Source organism: Alternaria incomplexa (assembly GCF_024043165.1).
Source record: "Alternaria incomplexa strain BMP 0042 chromosome Unknown scaffold_4, whole genome shotgun sequence".
Lineage (NCBI taxonomy): Eukaryota > Fungi > Ascomycota > Dothideomycetes > Pleosporales > Pleosporaceae > Alternaria > Alternaria incomplexa.
In genome coordinates this window covers 1,409,348-1,427,006 of record NW_026249853.1, presented here as the reverse complement: position 1 = coordinate 1,427,006, position 17,659 = coordinate 1,409,348, and the positions used below count along the sequence as shown (strand labels likewise).

General features: G+C 52.9%; 7 protein-coding genes across 7 annotated transcripts; 4 read left to right on the top strand and 3 right to left on the bottom strand.

The window, feature by feature from the left end:
• Positions 1-315: 315 nt before the first annotated feature.
• Positions 316-646, top strand: J4E90_003687 (uncharacterized protein; the record flags this gene model as incomplete). The annotated part of the gene is made up of 2 exons (XM_051433254.1): positions 316-429; positions 482-646. The coding sequence occupies 2 exons, from the start codon at positions 316-318 to the stop codon at positions 644-646; spliced, it is 279 nt and encodes a 92-aa protein (XP_051293152.1).
• Positions 647-2,512: 1,866 nt separating this feature from the next.
• On the top strand, positions 2,513-4,234 carry J4E90_003686 (uncharacterized protein; the record flags this gene model as incomplete). The annotated part of the gene is made up of 3 exons (XM_051433253.1): positions 2,513-2,573; positions 2,624-3,131; positions 3,181-4,234. The coding sequence occupies 3 exons, from the start codon at positions 2,513-2,515 to the stop codon at positions 4,232-4,234; spliced, it is 1,623 nt and encodes a 540-aa protein (XP_051293151.1).
• A 417-nt stretch (positions 4,235-4,651) lies between these two features.
• J4E90_003685 (uncharacterized protein) lies at positions 4,652-6,268 on the bottom strand (the record flags this gene model as incomplete). The annotated part of the gene is made up of 1 exon (XM_051433252.1): positions 4,652-6,268. One exon carries the CDS (start codon positions 6,266-6,268, stop codon positions 4,652-4,654), a length of 1,617 nt encoding a protein of 538 aa, XP_051293150.1.
• A 4,156-nt stretch (positions 6,269-10,424) lies between these two features.
• Positions 10,425-11,588, top strand: J4E90_003684 (uncharacterized protein; the record flags this gene model as incomplete). Its single annotated transcript, XM_051433251.1, has 4 exons — positions 10,425-10,657; positions 10,715-10,967; positions 11,023-11,150; positions 11,204-11,588. The coding sequence occupies 4 exons, from the start codon at positions 10,425-10,427 to the stop codon at positions 11,586-11,588; spliced, it is 999 nt and encodes a 332-aa protein (XP_051293149.1).
• Positions 11,589-11,707: 119 nt separating this feature from the next.
• Positions 11,708-14,044, bottom strand: J4E90_003683 (uncharacterized protein; the record flags this gene model as incomplete). Its single annotated transcript, XM_051433250.1, has 4 exons — positions 11,708-12,892; positions 12,943-13,666; positions 13,726-13,879; positions 13,933-14,044. 4 exons carry the CDS (start codon positions 14,042-14,044, stop codon positions 11,708-11,710), a joined length of 2,175 nt encoding a protein of 724 aa, XP_051293148.1.
• A 651-nt stretch (positions 14,045-14,695) lies between these two features.
• J4E90_003682 (uncharacterized protein) lies at positions 14,696-15,326 on the top strand (the record flags this gene model as incomplete). Its single annotated transcript, XM_051433249.1, has 2 exons — positions 14,696-15,239; positions 15,292-15,326. 2 exons carry the CDS (start codon positions 14,696-14,698, stop codon positions 15,324-15,326), a joined length of 579 nt encoding a protein of 192 aa, XP_051293147.1.
• A 228-nt stretch (positions 15,327-15,554) lies between these two features.
• Positions 15,555-17,511, bottom strand: J4E90_003681 (uncharacterized protein; the record flags this gene model as incomplete). Its single annotated transcript, XM_051433248.1, has 2 exons — positions 15,555-17,365; positions 17,415-17,511. The coding sequence occupies 2 exons, from the start codon at positions 17,509-17,511 to the stop codon at positions 15,555-15,557; spliced, it is 1,908 nt and encodes a 635-aa protein (XP_051293146.1).
• Positions 17,512-17,659: the final 148 nt, after the last annotated feature.

Below are 17,659 nucleotides of genomic sequence, written 5' to 3'. Positions count from 1 at the left end.
TTGCAGCAGAGCACCATAAGCTCAGTGTTGCAGCAAAGCACTACAAGCTCAGTATCGCGGCAGAGCACTAAGAGTCAGTGTTGCAGCAGAGCACCATAAGCTTAGAGTCGAGCAAAGCACTAAGAGTCAGTGTTGCAGCAGAGCACCATGATCTCAGTGTTGCGAAGTCCAAGAACTGAGAGTATAAGAGTAGAGGCATCCTTCTATCAATCATGCTTCATCACATTCTCATCAATCAACATTCACTATCAAGCACATCACAACATCCTTCACTATCCACCCAATCGATACTAGTCCACCATCACAATTTCCAATATGCAAGCCTCATCCCGGAGACTCATTCAATACGTCGGCAAGGTCACCCTTGAACACCTCGATGCCGAGAGCGTGCCACTTGTCAAAGCATTCTGCGAAAAAACTGAAAAGGATGTATGTCGATACGCAGCGCTCGTGTAGCCAAAAACTTGCTTACACGACTTAGAAACCAGTCATCAAAAAGGCAGAGATTAAGGGAAGCAAGTGGCACCGGTCCCATGACGATCCAAACGATGAGAAGCTGGTCCTCTCTATTCGTTTCTTGGACGACAATGGCAAGAGAGTCACCACTGGCCATTTGCACAAGGATGGCACCAGCAATGTCTCGTAGTGCGAGTGACCTGGTTACATGAGCACACGTGGAGGATGGACGAGTATGCGAAGCATGCTTTTACCAATATCTCCATAGATGGCATTTTCTTTTCATGTTAGTACACAGTCTTTCCAGTTCCCCATATATTTGAGCCTACACGCGACAAAAATCGAACCTGTCATTACCGCTATCGATCTTGCTTTGTTTTTTATGCACAGTCTAATTCCTCATACGAGCCTTTACTATCAGGAAACGAGCTGACCCCGAGTGCGTGATCCTTCACATGAATACGTTTCAGCTCTTGAAGACCCATGCTCTTCAACACATCGTTTTATAGTGCTGATTTGTGTCTCTTCGATTTATCTGCCTAATTAGGGGTTCACTGCCTCTCGCTTGTAGGTGTTTGCAAGGTATGACTTGAGCTTGCGTTTTGAACGTGTTTCATCGAGGATCTAGTAGCGATACACATGGGACTATGAGTATAACAAACTGGACGAGGGTCTCAGAGGATAATCATGGGTATAGTACCTAGGTAGAGTGATGGAGCGAAGAGGAATGGTTCAAGATCAATTTTCTAGATGTACTTCAACAAGACCCTGGCGCCGACGACTTCACAGTTATAACGTCTCCCACAGAACCATACTGGGACCAAGACAAACCATACCCATCATCGCTGCTACCATCTAATCAAACATCGATATATATAATCACCCACCAACCACCGCTTATCCCGCATCGCCAGTACATTGCGGCGGCGTGGGCAAAGTAACAGAAGTATTCTTCGGCCCTCTCACCGTACTCGTCGCATTCGGCACCACCTTCCTCGTCTGGCTCGACAGTGGCGGCAAGAACGTCGCACTCGACGGCGTCGGCAGTGCAATCGTAGCGCTCAGCGCACTGAAGCTCAACTGCGCAGCCGCTCTATTGGCAGTATACACACTGGCCTTCGTGGTCGTTGTGACGTTGCTGCATGAGAGCGACTGCACGTAGATGTAGTGCAGGGACCAGCAGTAGCTACATTGGATTGTAAGTGCGTGGGAAGTAGATGAAAAGTGTAACGGACTACCTAGGTATGTAATCATAAATTTGTGATACTTTAAACTCCGCAGCACCACACTTACGCTGGTTGTAGCCGGGGCGAGCGTACCTGCTGTAAGGCGTTGGGCTGCGTTGAGCGCGCATGTTGGTTAAATGAATAATTTGCTGAGCGTGCGGCTATTAGGTTCGCCCTTCGATTGCCCATGCGCGCAACAAGCTGCTACACCTAACAATCTACTCTACTAAAACACGCGTATAGGCACTGCAGTCTGTTAACCTTGGAATAGTCGATGTTACCCACGTGCCCTGGAGTGAACCAGCAACACCGACCACCCGGTTTCCGCCCACATACTTCCACCACGACTAACTCCCATCGCGTCCGCCGCAACCTCGCTTGACTCGATCCCAAAGACCCAGAAGGCGCCTCCGACAGTTCACGTTTAGCCTTAAAGCGGAGATACCGTTTCAGCCTCCAGCCAAGCGCGGAGCGGAAACGCCAAGGCAGCCTCCCACAAGTATAGCCGCATCCCTTACAGACCAAGAGGCCGGCCGTTGAGAAACAGGCATCACCAAGGCTGCGCGAGGCACGCGTCACTGACTCGTTCGCACGTGCGAGCTTGTCTTTGCCTCAGCCCAGATGTCGGGCCTGCATCCGCGCTCGCCTTGGCTGGCCGCCACAGGTATCTCCAAGACATCAGGATGCGAGGTGCGAAACATGTGTTGACGCGGAGCTGATAAGCTGGCTGGTTGGCTTTGGATGTGTTTAAAGATGAGGTGGACGTCGTGTAGGGCTTGGAATAGGCAGGCGATCTTCGCATTTTTTACACGTTCGAGACTGTTTTCAGTATGGCTGGTGACTCTTCGACTCCGGCGGCAGAAGGCTTTTTACAGTATCATGAGCCGAATAGTGGGTTCTTTACTTTCTTACAAGGTTTCTCAATCGCTAATCTTTGACAGTCATTCAGATTCTCGTCCTCGTTTCGTTTTTCTTTTGGCTTTCCTTCGGCGAATGGCTTTCGAACCGGGTGTTCCGCGCTGGTCTTATAGGCCAAATTATAGTTGGTCTGATCTACGGTTTACCTATCGGCGGTGATATGATACCAATCGCATGGCAGGAAGCCTTCATTGCGCTTGGATACATTGGGCTTGTTCTCATCATCTTTGAAGGCGCTCTGGCCGTCCGGTTGGATCTGCTCAAAGCGAACTTTGGCCTCTCTGCTATTGCGGCAACCATCGGTGTCGTCGCTCCTATTGGGCTCACATATCTACTTCTGTACGTCGGCTTTGGGTATGGAGCGATCGAAACATTCATCGTTGGGGCTGCGCTCTCGGTCACCTCTCTTGGGACAACCTTCGTGGTGCTAGGCAAAAGCTCGAAGGAGATCAGCTTTGCAGACACCCGAGTTGGTACAGTACTCGTCAGCGCGGCTGTATTCGATGATGTATCTGGTCTAGTGATGGCTAGGTATGACACGAAGTTCCCTACACCACAGAGCATCACTAACATCCCTCAGTGTCATCGGCCAACTCGGCGCCCTCGGAGGCGACGACTCCCCCAACCTAGGCTGGCTAATCGGACGCCCAACACTAGTATCCGGTCTCCTAGCCATCCTCACTCCCGTCCTAAACAAATGGGCAATCGCACCTCTATACCGAAGGTTCATCGAGCCACGCCTCCCTAAGACACGCAAACGCCACGTCGTAAACGTCATCATTATGATCTTCGTGCTATGTACTTTCCTGAGCATCACAGGCTTTGGCGGCACCTCCGTCCTCTACGGGTCCTTCATGGCCGGCGCATTTCTCACCTACCTCCCTTCCAAGCACCCAACTGGTCCTTTTCACCCGCCTTCGCGCGAAGATGCAGAGGAAGCGGAAGCGCGATCTATAGCCGAAGCCACCGAGTACGACGATGCGGGTGAACCGCTCATCTGTCCTACGTTCATGCATACGTTTGAGAAGTACTTCCTCGATGCTGTCAAGTACCTCTTGCAACCTCTCTTCTTCGCATCGATTGGCTTCGCCATCCCCTTCATCGATCTTTGGACTGCAGAGGCGTTCTGGAAGGGTTTTGTCTACACGTTGCTCATGCTTGTCTCGAAAGTCATCGTCGGCCTCGTCATACCTTTCGCTACCATCTTCCGCAGACCGCCAGGTATGTCTATCCGCGAGTGCTTCACCACCACATTCTGGCCCGCGATGCTCCTAGGGTCCGCGATGGTAGCGCGCGGTGAGATCGGTCTGCTCGTCGTACAGATTGGTCTGAACAACACACCGTACCTGTCCAAAGAAGCCTTCATTACCGCCGTGTGGGCCATTGTGCTCAACACCATCTTCGGACCTGTGACGGTAGGCCTTATCATCAAGTACAAGGCGCGTGCCATTGCAGATGGCGTGTGGGGTCTCGAGAAGACGGAGCCGAATAGCAGTGGCTGGGATGATGGAGTGTCGAGGGCGCCGACCATCGTCCCGGAGACGATGAGTGTGAAGGAGAGGAGTAAGAGTGTTGCGGTGTCGCAGCATAGTAGGATGGTGTCTGATCCGGTGACTGTACCGATCTCGCCTTGATGGCTGTGACGTGGTTTTCTTAGCTCTTATGACGAATTTATGATATCCCCTACTTGTGAATTTTGTCCTGCTCTGAGTGATACAAGTTGAGCTGTGGTCAGAGAGGATATTCAAAGTCGCATCATCACATCTGTTTCTACGTCCAACATAGGTTCTAAGGCGACATCTCTTTGGCAGAGATTAGATGTGAGTCGCTCCGATGAGCGCGTAAAGCAAGGATTGTATCTGATTGAGAGGGGTATGCGCAGCTAAGTATTCGGAAATCGCAAGTATGAACAACATGATAACATAGATCAACAAGAACGAGCGGAATTCGCAAAGTCAACAGTAATGCCCAGCCCAAGATTTCGCCAAGCACCCATAAATAGTTTCACACTCATGTATCACGTGCAAACACCCTTCACCCATATGGCAGGTTTAGCTAGACCAAAACCACCCACTCCTCTTCTTCCGCTCTTGGGTCTCTGGCTCGGCTGGTCTTGGCTGGATGTCGTGGAATGCCCTCCAAGGATCGCGCTGCTGGGTTCCGGTCTCTTGGCCGCGCTGGGTATGCACCGTCTCCGAGCTCTCTTCTCGACCATCAGCGAAGCGCTTCTTGAGCACGACTTTGGTCGTAATGGAGCCGTCAGAAGCGACGGTCCGCTCGGTCGTAGTAAGTGTGGAGAGAATCGAAGGTTTGTCCTCCTTCATCCGCTCAGCGACCGCGGAAGTTACCGAGATAGGTCCGGGGACTGAATATGAGGGTTGTGACACAGCCTCCATACGTTCGTACGCATCCAACTCAGTCTCCGAGTCCTCATCTCTCTCGTGTGCCGCGTCTAGAACAGTGTTGTATGTGTCACGTCTGACTGTGTCGGCGTAAGGGAACCGGTCTTGTTTCGGCGTAGGCGGATCGTCATGTTGGTCTTCATGATCGTGGCTGTACTCGTAGCTTGGCTCGTCGTGTGTCCCAAGGCGAGGGCAGCTGGGCGCATCGTTGCGGTCCATGTGCTCCTCCAGTTGGCGTTGTGTGATCGGGATCTTGCCGTGAGTCCAGTACTTGTCGGACATTTCAGACTCCATGGCGCCAGGACATTCGGGCTCTGGCTTCCCTTGTATCGTCTCCTCCCACTGTTGTTGCGTAATTGGTATTTTCCTTGGTCCCCAAGCCGGTCGGTCGGACCTCATCATACAATGTGAGACTTCGCCTTGCTCTGCTAGCAGGTCCTCGTAGGCTGCCTGCCAAGGTACACCGGCCTTGTTCATCTCGCGGTTCTGCTCGAGTGCGCGGGGAGAGTATGCGGGGTCGTCGGTCTGCGATGCATCTGCTGGTGGTGGCCACTGCCATGATTTGGACCATGACCAGACGCGAGACTTGTCATCTTCAGGGCTAGGCTCATAGTTGTTGAATCTGGCAACTTCCGTCTCGCGGTCATCCCAGGCCTTGTCGTTGAACTCCTCGGCCAGCCTCTTCGCCTCTGCCTGCATCCGCAGCAATCTTTCCAGCTGCATCCAGTCCCTTGACGTTTCTTCCTCCGAGTTGGCAGATGAGCTTCGGCCGTCGTGATCAAATGGCCGAGGAAAGCCCCAATCCCATGACCATCCCCACTCCTGACCCTTCTCGTTGGCCACCTTTTCAACCAGGCTAGCATCGTCGCGTCGCGCGACCTGCTGCTCGTTGCCTCTCCTTGCACCGCCAAGTATTTCCATTCTTATGTCGTCAGCCTTGCGGTCGAGCCTCATCAGCTCCTCGCTGTTGCGCAAGACAGCTTGCACATCGCCAACTCTGAACAGCTCTCTGCCTTCGAGGCGCAGCTGGGCGATGTCGGCTTCGATGTCGTGGAGCTTATCGCATTGTCTTGGATCGGCCTTGCCAAAAAGGCACTGCTCACGTGCTTGGTGCGCGTTGTTGTAGTTGGCGATGGTGGCGGGAAGGGTGAAGACGGTGTTGAGCAGCGACGAGACCTGGGAATCGGCGAAGCGGCGGAAGGCGATGAAAGGATTGTCTTCGGGTCGGTTGGGATCGCGTCGGGGATTATCGCTGTCGTTCGTCATAGTGATAGATAGTAATGTGGGTGTTGTGATGGCACTTGGCTGATGGTGGGGAAGACGGGTCCGGAGTGATGATGATGCCTGGAGATAGCTGTGGCTGCCTCGGCGATAAGGCCACAAGGCACGCGCCACCCGTTTCGACGCGTCAAGCCATCGCCCCTGACAGCCAACCGTGCTTCCCTCACTCCATCTTTCCAAAACGGACCATCGTGAGGATCGTCATCGTCGCCCAATGAGTATTTCGCATTTCCAGAATGTTTTCGGCCTCTTCTTCGCTATTCTTACCATCACCAAGCATGCACCGCCATAGAACCCAGACATGCTGAGCCGGACATTACCCTGCCCAAGAGCTGCCGCGCTTCTCTAGAGCTCAGGAGTCAGTATGAAGATTCAATATTTCCAAACAACTTTCATCTATCTATAATGGCCCAAGATCTGCCTACATGACTCCACCTACGTATTGAAAGAATCTGTGAGTGTTGCATCGCAATCAAGGCATGATCTTGGCTTCCTTGGAAATCTACGCGGGTTTGGGATCCTCTCGGCAATCTGCAGTAGTCCAACTTCAACACCATCGACAACGCTATCCGCAAAACCAAGAGCATCGCCATCATTTGCTCGAGACATACGCGTAAGGCCATTACGAAAAAAAGCCGCAGTGGATATTTCCAACCCAGCATTATTCAGCACCGCCTACGATCTGCGCCTTATCATCTTACCGCCCGCTGGCAGCCAAGGAGCCAAGTGCGCGGCATGCGAAGACAATTGACTTCAAGACCTTGATCGTCCCGGATTAGAGCCGCACTGCCCAAAATCTGGACCTGCCCAGTTCGAGCAGCCACACAAAACGCTGCTTTCCACTGCCCCGTGATAAGTCTCCACGCTTTAGCGACGCACTGCGCGTCATCCCGAGCGGATTTGGACGGGCAATCCCCGCCTGTAACTCCTTTCACTCATGGGCCATTCCCACTGCGGCCTTATCACTAGCGATCGAATACCCACGTTTCCTGTTTCTGATCTTCGAGGAATGTGTTTTGACAGCTGTGCCAGCGGACTGGGTACGTCACACAGGATCTGCGACACCAGCGAAGAGGGTATAAGTAGCGGAGTAAACACCGCGTCTCGATAACACAACATTGTTTCATCTCGCGGTTTTATCAACATATATCACCAGACGCTTCGCTTTCATCTATACCAATACGACGTATATCACTTGTCCAATCGCTATCCAACGAGAACCTAGAGTCCAAGACCTGCTGGTTTCTCTTCTATAAAGCCCGCCGGAACCATCCTCGACATCTGCAACACCACAACTACTTTATCACTTCCTCATCTCCAACATGCGTTTCTCCGTCATCATCGCCACCCTCCTCGCTAGCGTTGCCGTCGCTATGCCCGATCCTCTCCCACAAGGCTACTCAGGTCCCTGCTCCAAGGACAACTGCGGTGTCAGCGGCAAGGTGTGTTCAGGTGGCGCAATCTGTGTGGGTTGGCCAAGCACCGATCCCGCCCTAAGGAAGGGATGCACCTGCAGCCGGGGTTAAGCATCTGGTGCTAAATTTCTTTGCATTGGCAGGCGTGTGTAAGTATAACGAGGTCGAAAATAACGCATAAGCTAATGCTCAGCAGATGGCATATCATAGCGAGGATGACAGGAAGCATGTTGGTTGTAATCTAGAGGGTGTATTATTCATGAATGATGAAGACAGAATTTCGACCAAAAATGCTTACTATCATCTGAGTGCCATATGAACCTGGAGGTTGTTAAGTCCTGGGAAACTGCCGCTGCGATCGAGTTCGAGATTCGATAACTGAGCTCTTCACTATGTGATGTTGCCTTGGAGTGAGTTCTTCGCGCCTTCCTGGCTTGGCACGCTGGGGCCTCACTTACAACTGGCTACAGCATATGCACTTCAGAAAACCCACCATTCGAAAGCACCGCCCTCTCACCAACGCATGAGTTTGCGACCACAACGCATGCCCCACCACTTCAAATCGACTACCAACATCATCAATCAGGATGTGGAGCACCCAGCTTCCGTTCCGCCCTCCACGTCCCAGGCCATTCTTCGACTTGCCATGGGACGTTCGAGAACAGATCTACAGTTACATCGAGGTCCATGCGCTCCCGCCGTTGTCAAATGGTACCGAGTATGCTGGCTTTGTGCTCTCGTGTAAGCTCGCCGCCGAAGAGCTTTCCTACGTCGCAACCCAAAACTATCGCCACTATCTCGACGAGTTCAAGCGGTTGTCAAAGCGGCACACAGGCTACACCAGCATGATTGCTTTATCAGAGCAGGCACCGACTGGTCAGACAAACCCTTTTGCTCATCTGCGCCGAGTCAAGGCCGAAGTCCCTCTACATAGCGGCATCTGGGGCAGCGCCCTGAGTAACAAGATGGTGTTCACGGCAGCATTGTGTGATATGTTTCACCCTCTCTTCGGACTTTTCTTAGATGAAGTAAACATTCATCTCGTGGCACCTTTCAATCCCGAGAGGAGGGTAAGAAGGGGATGCACGAATGAATTATACAGCATCCATGAGATGATTCACCGTGCGTTCGATCTCGTTGAGACAACGAATTCACAAGTAAGAACACGCACTCCTTATTCCAGAGGCCAATCACTGCGACTTGAAAACGAAATTGGCCGATTCCTTTACAACTTTGAGGCGCAGGTCCTTGGCTTCACGCGTTGGGATCGCGTGAATACAAAAGGCATTTGTTTCTCTTGGGACTGTCGACCAGTAGGTCATGTCGGATCTCCACCAGACATGATGGGCTCCCTCTGGTCGCAAATATTACTTCTTCGTGACTCGGTCGGGACGGAAAAATAGACACACTACCGTGTGCACGATGCAGAGGGCGAGGCAGGCGAGATACGGATCGCAAGTTCTTCGCGCTGGGCTCCCACGTCAGTTGGTCTCCCAAAGTATCTTTTCGAGAAACACAACAAGGTTGCTGCACTGCAGATGAAGAACCTGGACTTCGGCGACGCGGCTATGATCGTAAGGAAGGTGGAAATGTGAGGAAGAGAAAAGGCGTAGGTTGACATGTACGCCGCCGTCCATGCTCTTTCGGCGTCCGATCGGTAATATACGATTTCCTGATCGAGAGTGTGGGTCTCCATCTAGAACACTCCACATGTAGTACGAAATGAAGACTTCCGTCTTACAAAACGACCAACACGATGTACATCGAATGTGTAAACAAACACTTCCTCGACTAGAAGAAGACAAACATCATTCTCCAGGAGCTTCATACAATTGGCGGATGTATCCTACTCACCGTGATCGGTAGCAGCAATCGCATGTGATGAAAAGCAACACCCATTCCAGGTCAGCACACCACAACGCCCATATACGGTGCCTTCCCCGGATAGAAGGACATCCAATATCCTCTTTCCCCGGAAACGCACCCCATATTCCACTCCACAGCGGCTGAAATGCCCCCTGATGAAGCGTGATCGCCACCGGCCCCACGCCCATCAAAAAGTATTCTCCACGAATAACGGCATGCAGAAGCAATACAAGACATTTTGGCACCGGCAATACGCCGCCTATGCATCGATCCTAAAAGATTGCAGTTATGTTCCCCGTGACGCAACGCAGCTTCGCGCAGGGATCGGTTGTTGTGGCACATTGCATTTAACCGCGATTAGAGGCGCCAAGCCTGCTTAACTCGAACTCCCGAAGGGTACACGTGTGGTGCTAAGGAAGACAAGAACCGGCGCCGGAAGCTTCATTTAGATTAATGCGAAACAACGACGTTTCGTTGTCTATACTGCATGGGGGAAGCGCCGGGCGCGCTTTGGGTACAGGCTGATCGACGACGCGCAGGCACTGTGGCGTGTTAGATGAATTGTCCGTCTTCCCGCTACATGTGGGTAATTGTCCTAGGGCTAACGCATACATGTTTCCCCGTACTGGTGGCGGCATGCGCAAGGAGGGACCGAGGTGGGCTTGGTCGGATGGATATTGTTCGTAATGAGCAGGAGGGTGCGGAGATCGCTAATCTTGCGAGCAATATCAGTATAGGGCCGAGGGAGTTGGAGGTCTGGTATAAGTAGTCTGGGGCTCTCGACCTGGATTGAGGTATCCAGCAACCTACGTTCTTTACAGTCCAAGTTCAGTTACCAGTCTCGATATACCATTCTCACCATGAAGATTTCTCTCGTCACCATCTTGTCCGCCGCCGCGCTGGTCCAGGCTGCGCCTTTCGCTGAGCCAGAGGCTCTTCTCGATGAGCGCCAGGCTGCGCAGAGCATCGATGCTGCCATGAAGGCAAAGGGCCGGAAGTACTTCGGTACCTGCGCTGACCCAGGTCGTCTCAACCAAGGCAAGAACGCCGCGATCATCAAGGCGAACTTCGGTGCCATTACACCTGAGAACTCGTAAGTCTTTCCAACCTCCCGAACGCAGTGTTGTGTGCGATACTAACTGCCGGATAGCATGAAGTGGGATGCCACCGAGCCTTCCCGTGGAAACTTCAACTTCGGCAACGCCGACCAGACTGCCAAGTTCGCAAAGGACAATGGCAAGCTCATCCGTGGACACACCACCGTCTGGTACTCCCAGCTGCCCGCCTGGGTCTCCCAGATCAATGACAAGGCCACCTTGACCACCGTCATGAAGAACCACATCACCACCCTGATGAACCGCTACAAGGGCCAGGTCTACGCTTGGGATGTCGTCAACGAGATCGTAAGTTGATCTTCATATCCCGGTCCGACTGGAACATACATTGACCGCCCCACAGTTCGAGGAGAACGGTAGCCTCCGCGCCAGTGTCTTCTACAACGTCCTCGGTGAGGACTTCGTCCGAATTGCTTTCGAGACAGCCAAGGCCGTTGACCCTGCTGCGAAGCGTTACATCAACGACTACAAGTAAGCACATTCTCTCAGACTCCGTCAAGATCATGACACTAACAACCGCGTAGCCTGGACCAAGCGTCCTACTCCAAGACCCAGGGTATGGTCCGCAACGTCAAGAAGTGGATCGCCGCCGGTGTCCCCATCGACGGTATCGGTTCGCAGGGTCACATCACCTCCGGCCAGGGTGCCAACGCCCCCGCTGCCATGGCCGCACTCTGCGCTGCTGCCCCCGAGTGTGCGATGACCGAGGTTGACATCCAGAACGCCCAGACCTCTGACTGGCAGAACGTTGTGAAGGCTTGCTTGGACCAGAAGAACTGCGTTGGTATCACCGTCTGGGGTATCCGCGACAACGACTCCTGGAGGCCCAACGGCAACCCCCTTCTCTTCGACTCCAACTACAACGCTAAGACAGCTTACAACACTGTCCTCGCTGCTATCAACAAGTAAGCGCGTCACACCCCGTGCACATCGCACAATTTCTGTATATATTTTGGGGTTGGTTGTGGAAGATTTTGTACATACATGGAGGAACAGTAGAGACGTATCTTGGCTTGATGCCCTGCGTTTCAATCAATCTTGTTCTCTCGACCTGTCACGATGCTCTCCTTCTGTGCACTCTTCAATGCCTTGATGATACTGACGCCAGCATCCGCGCTGGCTCCCACTTCAGCTTGCTTGGTCCAGAAGATGTCGGCTGCGTTGATGCGGACGCTTTTACGCCGCTCGCGCTCTGTCACATCAAGATGGGACTTCTTCTCTGCAGTTGCTTCCAGCTCGTCCAGATGCTTCTTTCTCCTTGCATATCGCTCTGCTCGCTCTTTCCGAGTCTGCTCCGAACCGATTCTAGATAGGGCAAACCGCACAGCAGCTCTGAAGCCCATGAAGATGTGCTCGGAGATGAGGATCGTCACTGGTAAGCTGGCCCACGTGCTCAAGCCAAGATATTCGCCGAGAAATCGCTGGGAGCCGAACATGTGTACGATGGCCGCACTGGATATACTCCCCAGCCATGTCAATGATTCTAAACTGGCCACCCACGGCCCGATTCCGTCACTACGTGTGGGGTGAGGACGCTGATATTCGACACAGATCTTTAGGAAGTCCGACCGCAGCTCGATCCAGTTGTTGATGAAGAAGCCGATCGGCACTAGAGGCCATACAGGGCTGAAGAGCGCAAGGTAGCCAAATTGAATGACCATCTCCGCAATGTCCTCTTGGACGTTGTATGATGGTCTCAAAGCTTGCCGTCTCGTGCGTCGTAGGAAGCGAGATTCCGCTGGATCTTCTGTAGTTGGACTCTCGTACGAGTCACTGCTGCGGTTTCGTGTTCGGCTCGCTTGTCGATCACGCCACCATTGCTTGATCTGTGTCTTCAGCCAAGGTAGTGCGAGCTCTTCGACTGCGCTCGAGACCTGTCCCGTTACGGTGAGCGCGATGACTTCGTTGCGCAGGCGGTCAGGGTCAGCCTTGAACACCATCTTGGTTCTGTTTTGCGCGCCTAATATGGCATCGATAACATGTTCCAGCAACGGTATAAACTGTCCACCGAAGGGTACGTATACGAATGCTGTGAGAAGGATTGGTAGATAGTTGGTGATTGAGTTGAGCACAAAGATCTTTTGAGTGAGCGACATTTCGTAATGATCAGCTGTTCGATGGTTCTCGTATTCTGTCAGCGCAGTAGCAACGTCTTCCAGAAAGTTCGTCGCGTATGGCAAGAAAACTGCAAGAAGCACCGTAGGCAGGTATTCCTAGTGAAACGTTAGGAAAGCGCAATGGGTGGGACTGGGCATGTACTGACGAGATAGAACTTGTAAGGCCCTTCATAAGCTTCTCCAATGAAGGTCTCGATGGTAAAGACGAATGCGATCAGAATCCCAAGTAGAAGAGTGCTGACGAGGACGAATGGTATGACGACCAATTGGCGCACAATCCTCTTCCATCTTGGGAACACATGCCGAACTCGTCCAGCTGAGTCAATGATCTCTTGCTCGTAGCGAAATTGCGGACGGTTGACTTTGAGGTCGCCAACTCCTCGTACTTTCCATCGGATTGCAAGGTCGGTTTGCTTGATCTTCCAATACTCCAGGAAAACAGTGCACCAGACTCCGATCAGGAGCGCGAACACCAGAGAGTATTTCGGCAAAAACGTCCAGGCAAATACACCAGCAGCGCAAGGGAATGCCAAGGATCGAAAGTAAGTCTGGATGAAGGCAAAGTAGAAGGCAACTTTGGCACCCCATAGATCACGTATACGGTCCAGGTCGGCTGGTTCCAAGAACACCCGAGTGCTCAGATGGGCCAACAACGCGCGGTTCGCACCTGAGTTGTGTAACGGGAAGATTGCGGTCACATTTTCCCATGGTGGAAACTCTGGTGTAACACCTGCGCCTCCAAGCTCTTTGCGCCAGTTGACAAGGTGATACATTGAAAGCAGATCTTCGGCTTCGAACTCTGCGGTGACAACGGTTTTGGCAGTCCCGCCAGGATGGTCTTTGGTGATGCCATATAACCAATCTTTGACTCTGCAACCGTCTACTTAGCCTCCTTCCAAATGACGAGGTTACGGACGAGCTCAACGTACCGCGACTTGTAGACTGTGTTGCCAAGCAGATCTCTGGGCGCTTGGACAAACACTAACAGTGTTTGATCATAGCCAGGGCGTACCTCAGTATTGAGGCCTGCAGACTCTAGGTCATGCAACAGCGTCTTGCATTCTGCGATGGCAACGTCGTCATCTAGTCCTCGTCAGCCGTCCGCTCTAACGCCATGCCTCAATAACAAAACGTACCGACATTACCGAAGTCATACACGACAACGTACTTGTCGTTATACGTGACGTTCGCAAGCTCAGTATCATCGCTCAGCGTCGTATCCGATCTCTTCAAGGGTCTGATTGACATGGCCAAAAGGGCTTAAACCAAGCCGAGAACCAGGGTAGCTGTCGAGACTGTAAAAAGTAGGGTCCACAACTGTGGCTGGAGGTTTTATAGCGTTGAGCCACTGAGGCGTCGTCATCGTGCTGGCCATGGCTTCTGTGGAGTCAGGCAAGCCTCAGCTGTGTCGCGGATTGGTGTTCGGTGGTGGGACCAACGCGTCTGAGTGCCAAACTTAGCACTTGGTTGCCGACTGATCCGAAACCGCGGGGGAAGATGGGCGTTCACTTCTTCGCGTGGGAGGCGCTGTACATTTCGCAGGACGTCGGACGCTGCGACCACATTGATGGAGAAGAAGGTGCAGGGCCTGAAACCTGGAGATGGAGCGACGGAGCGATTGATGGGGATGCCGTCATGTGTGCTCGCCTGTTTGAGACTAGCGCTGGGCACTGTCAATGACGTAAGCTATCGATGGACGCGTCGAGACGCGTTCTCACAACGCCAACGCTTCGCGATCGCTTTGTCTGCACTCCTTTCGCGAGGGCATTTGGGCATAGACAAAGAACACGATGAACATTGTCGACACTGTACCATGATCTAACAGCCGCTCGACTAGATGGACACAAGACGGAAACTCACTAGACTCCCTCTGAAGGCGACACAGCTTCCACCATAACCATGTGTCAAGAGATCACAGTCACACAGAAGTCACCGGTACCCAAATCTTACGGCTTCCTTCCGAAAGGCGACCGCTACAAGACACTGCATTGCCGCAAACTCACCCACGAATCCGGGCGTCCGTTATACATTGTCGTCGACAACCAAAAGAGAACGACTGGCATCCGCATCCCGTTGAACGTTCTGCACAAGGTCAACAAACAGTCGAAAGAAACGTTGTCAACTCGTCGCGCAGCTACAACGAAGCGCGATGCAACTGACATTGCCAACGCAGCTGCTGGGATGGACACGCAGTTCCCGAAGATACCAGCGTCAGAGAAGCAAGCCGTACTCAAGCACGGCTTCAAGAAACATTCTGGTAGAGTCGGCCGAACGAGCTCAATACCGTTGTCTCGGAAGATCTTGTTTGCCGTCATTGCGCATGTCCGCCATACGCAAACTGACTATGATGCCTTGTTGAAGAGTGGAAAGAGCAGGGAACATGCGAGGAAGATCACGAGAAAGGGTATTGAGACAGTGATGCGGAAGTGGGGATACACTAAAGGTACGAGAGGGGAAGCGCCGACTTCACACAAGCTGACTTACTGATTACAAAGAACTCAACTGGTACTTCCGGACCGAAAGTGCATAGAGTCGAGAAGATGAGACTGCTCGAAGAGGAGCAAACGCATATCATATGGTATCTGCTATGCAAAAAGACGTTTCCAAAACCCATTCACTCCACGCTATGCCATGACCCAAAGCCCATTTGACGCCTGCCCGACTAAGTGACTAAAGCCGCATAGTACGTGTTCTGTCAGTGAAGAATATTCAGACCCAGGGCTGGTGTTCATGTATCCAAAAGTATCGCCTGCAACCACTAGCCGTCGTCTGAATCGACGACCATACTCTCCCCAAAGGCACTAAGATCCTCCTCTGCTGCGCCTTGCGCATGCCGCCTTCTGCGACCTCGCCTACCCGCAACGCGATTCTGTTCGATTTCGCGTAGCTTGCCGTTCATTCTCCGTTCTAGCCCTTCGATCTCTTCGTCTTCATCTGCGTCTCCTGTCATGTCCGGTCCTCCCGCTGTTCCAGACTCAAGGAGTCCGCTATCTGACTCGTTGATCTCTAGCGCGCGATTGAGGAGGTCGGTAGCCATGGGGTCCTGGGGCGAGACAGCGAGGGCTTCGTGCAAGGTGATGATAGCGTCCCAACTCCGATTGAGGTTTAGGAGAACCAGGGCTTTCGCGGTGAAGACACTAGGGTCCTTTATGCCATGGCGAAGCACCTCGTCGAATGTCTCGAGTGCTTCGCTGTACTGCTCACACTTGCGAAGCGCATGGGCGAGGTTTATTCGCGTGGGTATCCAGGCATCTGGGTCTGCTTCGTTCTGCTCTGAGAAGGCTAGCGCACGGCGGAAGAATTGTATAGCGTCCAGTAGTTGTCCTTCGTGGAAGTAGACAACGCCCATCTCGTTAAGAAGGCAAGGATCGTTCTCGCACAGATCGTACGACGTTTTCAAGTACTCTCGCGACAAACTCAGATTGTTCAATTGGAGGTTTTGCATGCCGAGGAAGAGCTGTGGCAGATGTGAACCCTGGAAAAGGCGTGCCGCGGTGGAGTAGGCGGAGATGGCTTGATCGTGTTCCCCTTCTGCGGCAAACGTATGCGCGAAGCCTATCCAGGCAGGGCCAAAGTGTGGGTCCATCATGGAAGATTTGGAGAAGTAGCGGCGTGCCTCAGCTATGCGACCGATGGCGAGATAGTAGGTACCGACGGCGAACCATGCGCATGGTTCTGAGGGGTTCGTGTCTGCTAGTTCGTGCGCAAGCAGAAACAGAGTGTTCTTTTCGCCGAGCTCGTGCAAGGACGCTATGTGTATGGGCATAATGTTGAAGTTGTACTTGTCGTTCGCTAGGACGGCCGACGTGAGGGCAAGGGTATCGCGGAAGCGGCATAGGGTGAACATGAGATCCGCTTTGGAGAGGACTATGTCGGGGTTCTCGCCAAGGTTGTAGTGAGTCGTGAGTGTCTCGGTCGCGTTCGCAAACTCTTCTGGTCTGGTGTACTTGGATAGGCGTGTTGTGTAGAGGGTCTTGGTGAAGGACGCGGCCTCTTGTGACAAGGAAGGGTTGTTGGCGACGTTGATGGTGTCGAAATTGAGCGATTCGAGGAACTCCCACTCCTCCTCTGGTGCCATCAGCGAGTTGGACATGAGCGCATCGAAGGCCTCGAAGCATTGCACGTCGATCTGAACCGCCGTCTTGTAGCATTCCTTGGCCCGGTCGAAGGAGTTTTGCTTTGCATAGCACACACCCCGGAGGTAGCACATGCCGGCTTCCGACTTGATGTTGTTAACATCTTCTCGATCGCGCTCTTCGCTCGTGGGTAGGCGCTCGTTGCGCGAGCCGTTCTTGGTCTGTCTTGCGCCGGCCCGTGTGTTGACGTCGACATGCCGCAGCTTGGTGCGCGTGTTCCCTGGCGCCGAGATGAGGTGGGTTGGGTTCTTGTCGCCCAGTATCTGCAGTGCGTCTTCCAATTTTCCCAGCTTCAGAGAGCAGTGCGCAGCGAGGTATCGACATTGGGGCGTGCGCTCGACGAGGTTTCCGCGTGCGAGGAGTGACTGGGTTCTGTTGTAGTTGCCGGTGGTGAAGTGCACCTGGGCTAGCCAGAATGCATCCTGATCGTCATCTATGCGGTTTTGTCAGCATACGTTGACATGCCGAGTATTAGAGCATACCCGTCAGTGCCAGCAGCTTGTCTGCAACAAAGATGGCTGTGTCGTACTGGCAGCGATTGAGGGCTTCCTGGCGCCACTCGCGTAGATATTTCTCCATAGTGTTACTATCGCATTGGGTATAGTCTGTTCAGGCGGGTTAGTGAATGTGCCCCAAAAGATATCCCCAGTCGAGGCAGTCGGCGGCGGCGCGATGTTTGGAGCCAGGGTCGCGCCTGCCCGACGCGAGAGCACATGTTTGCGGGGTG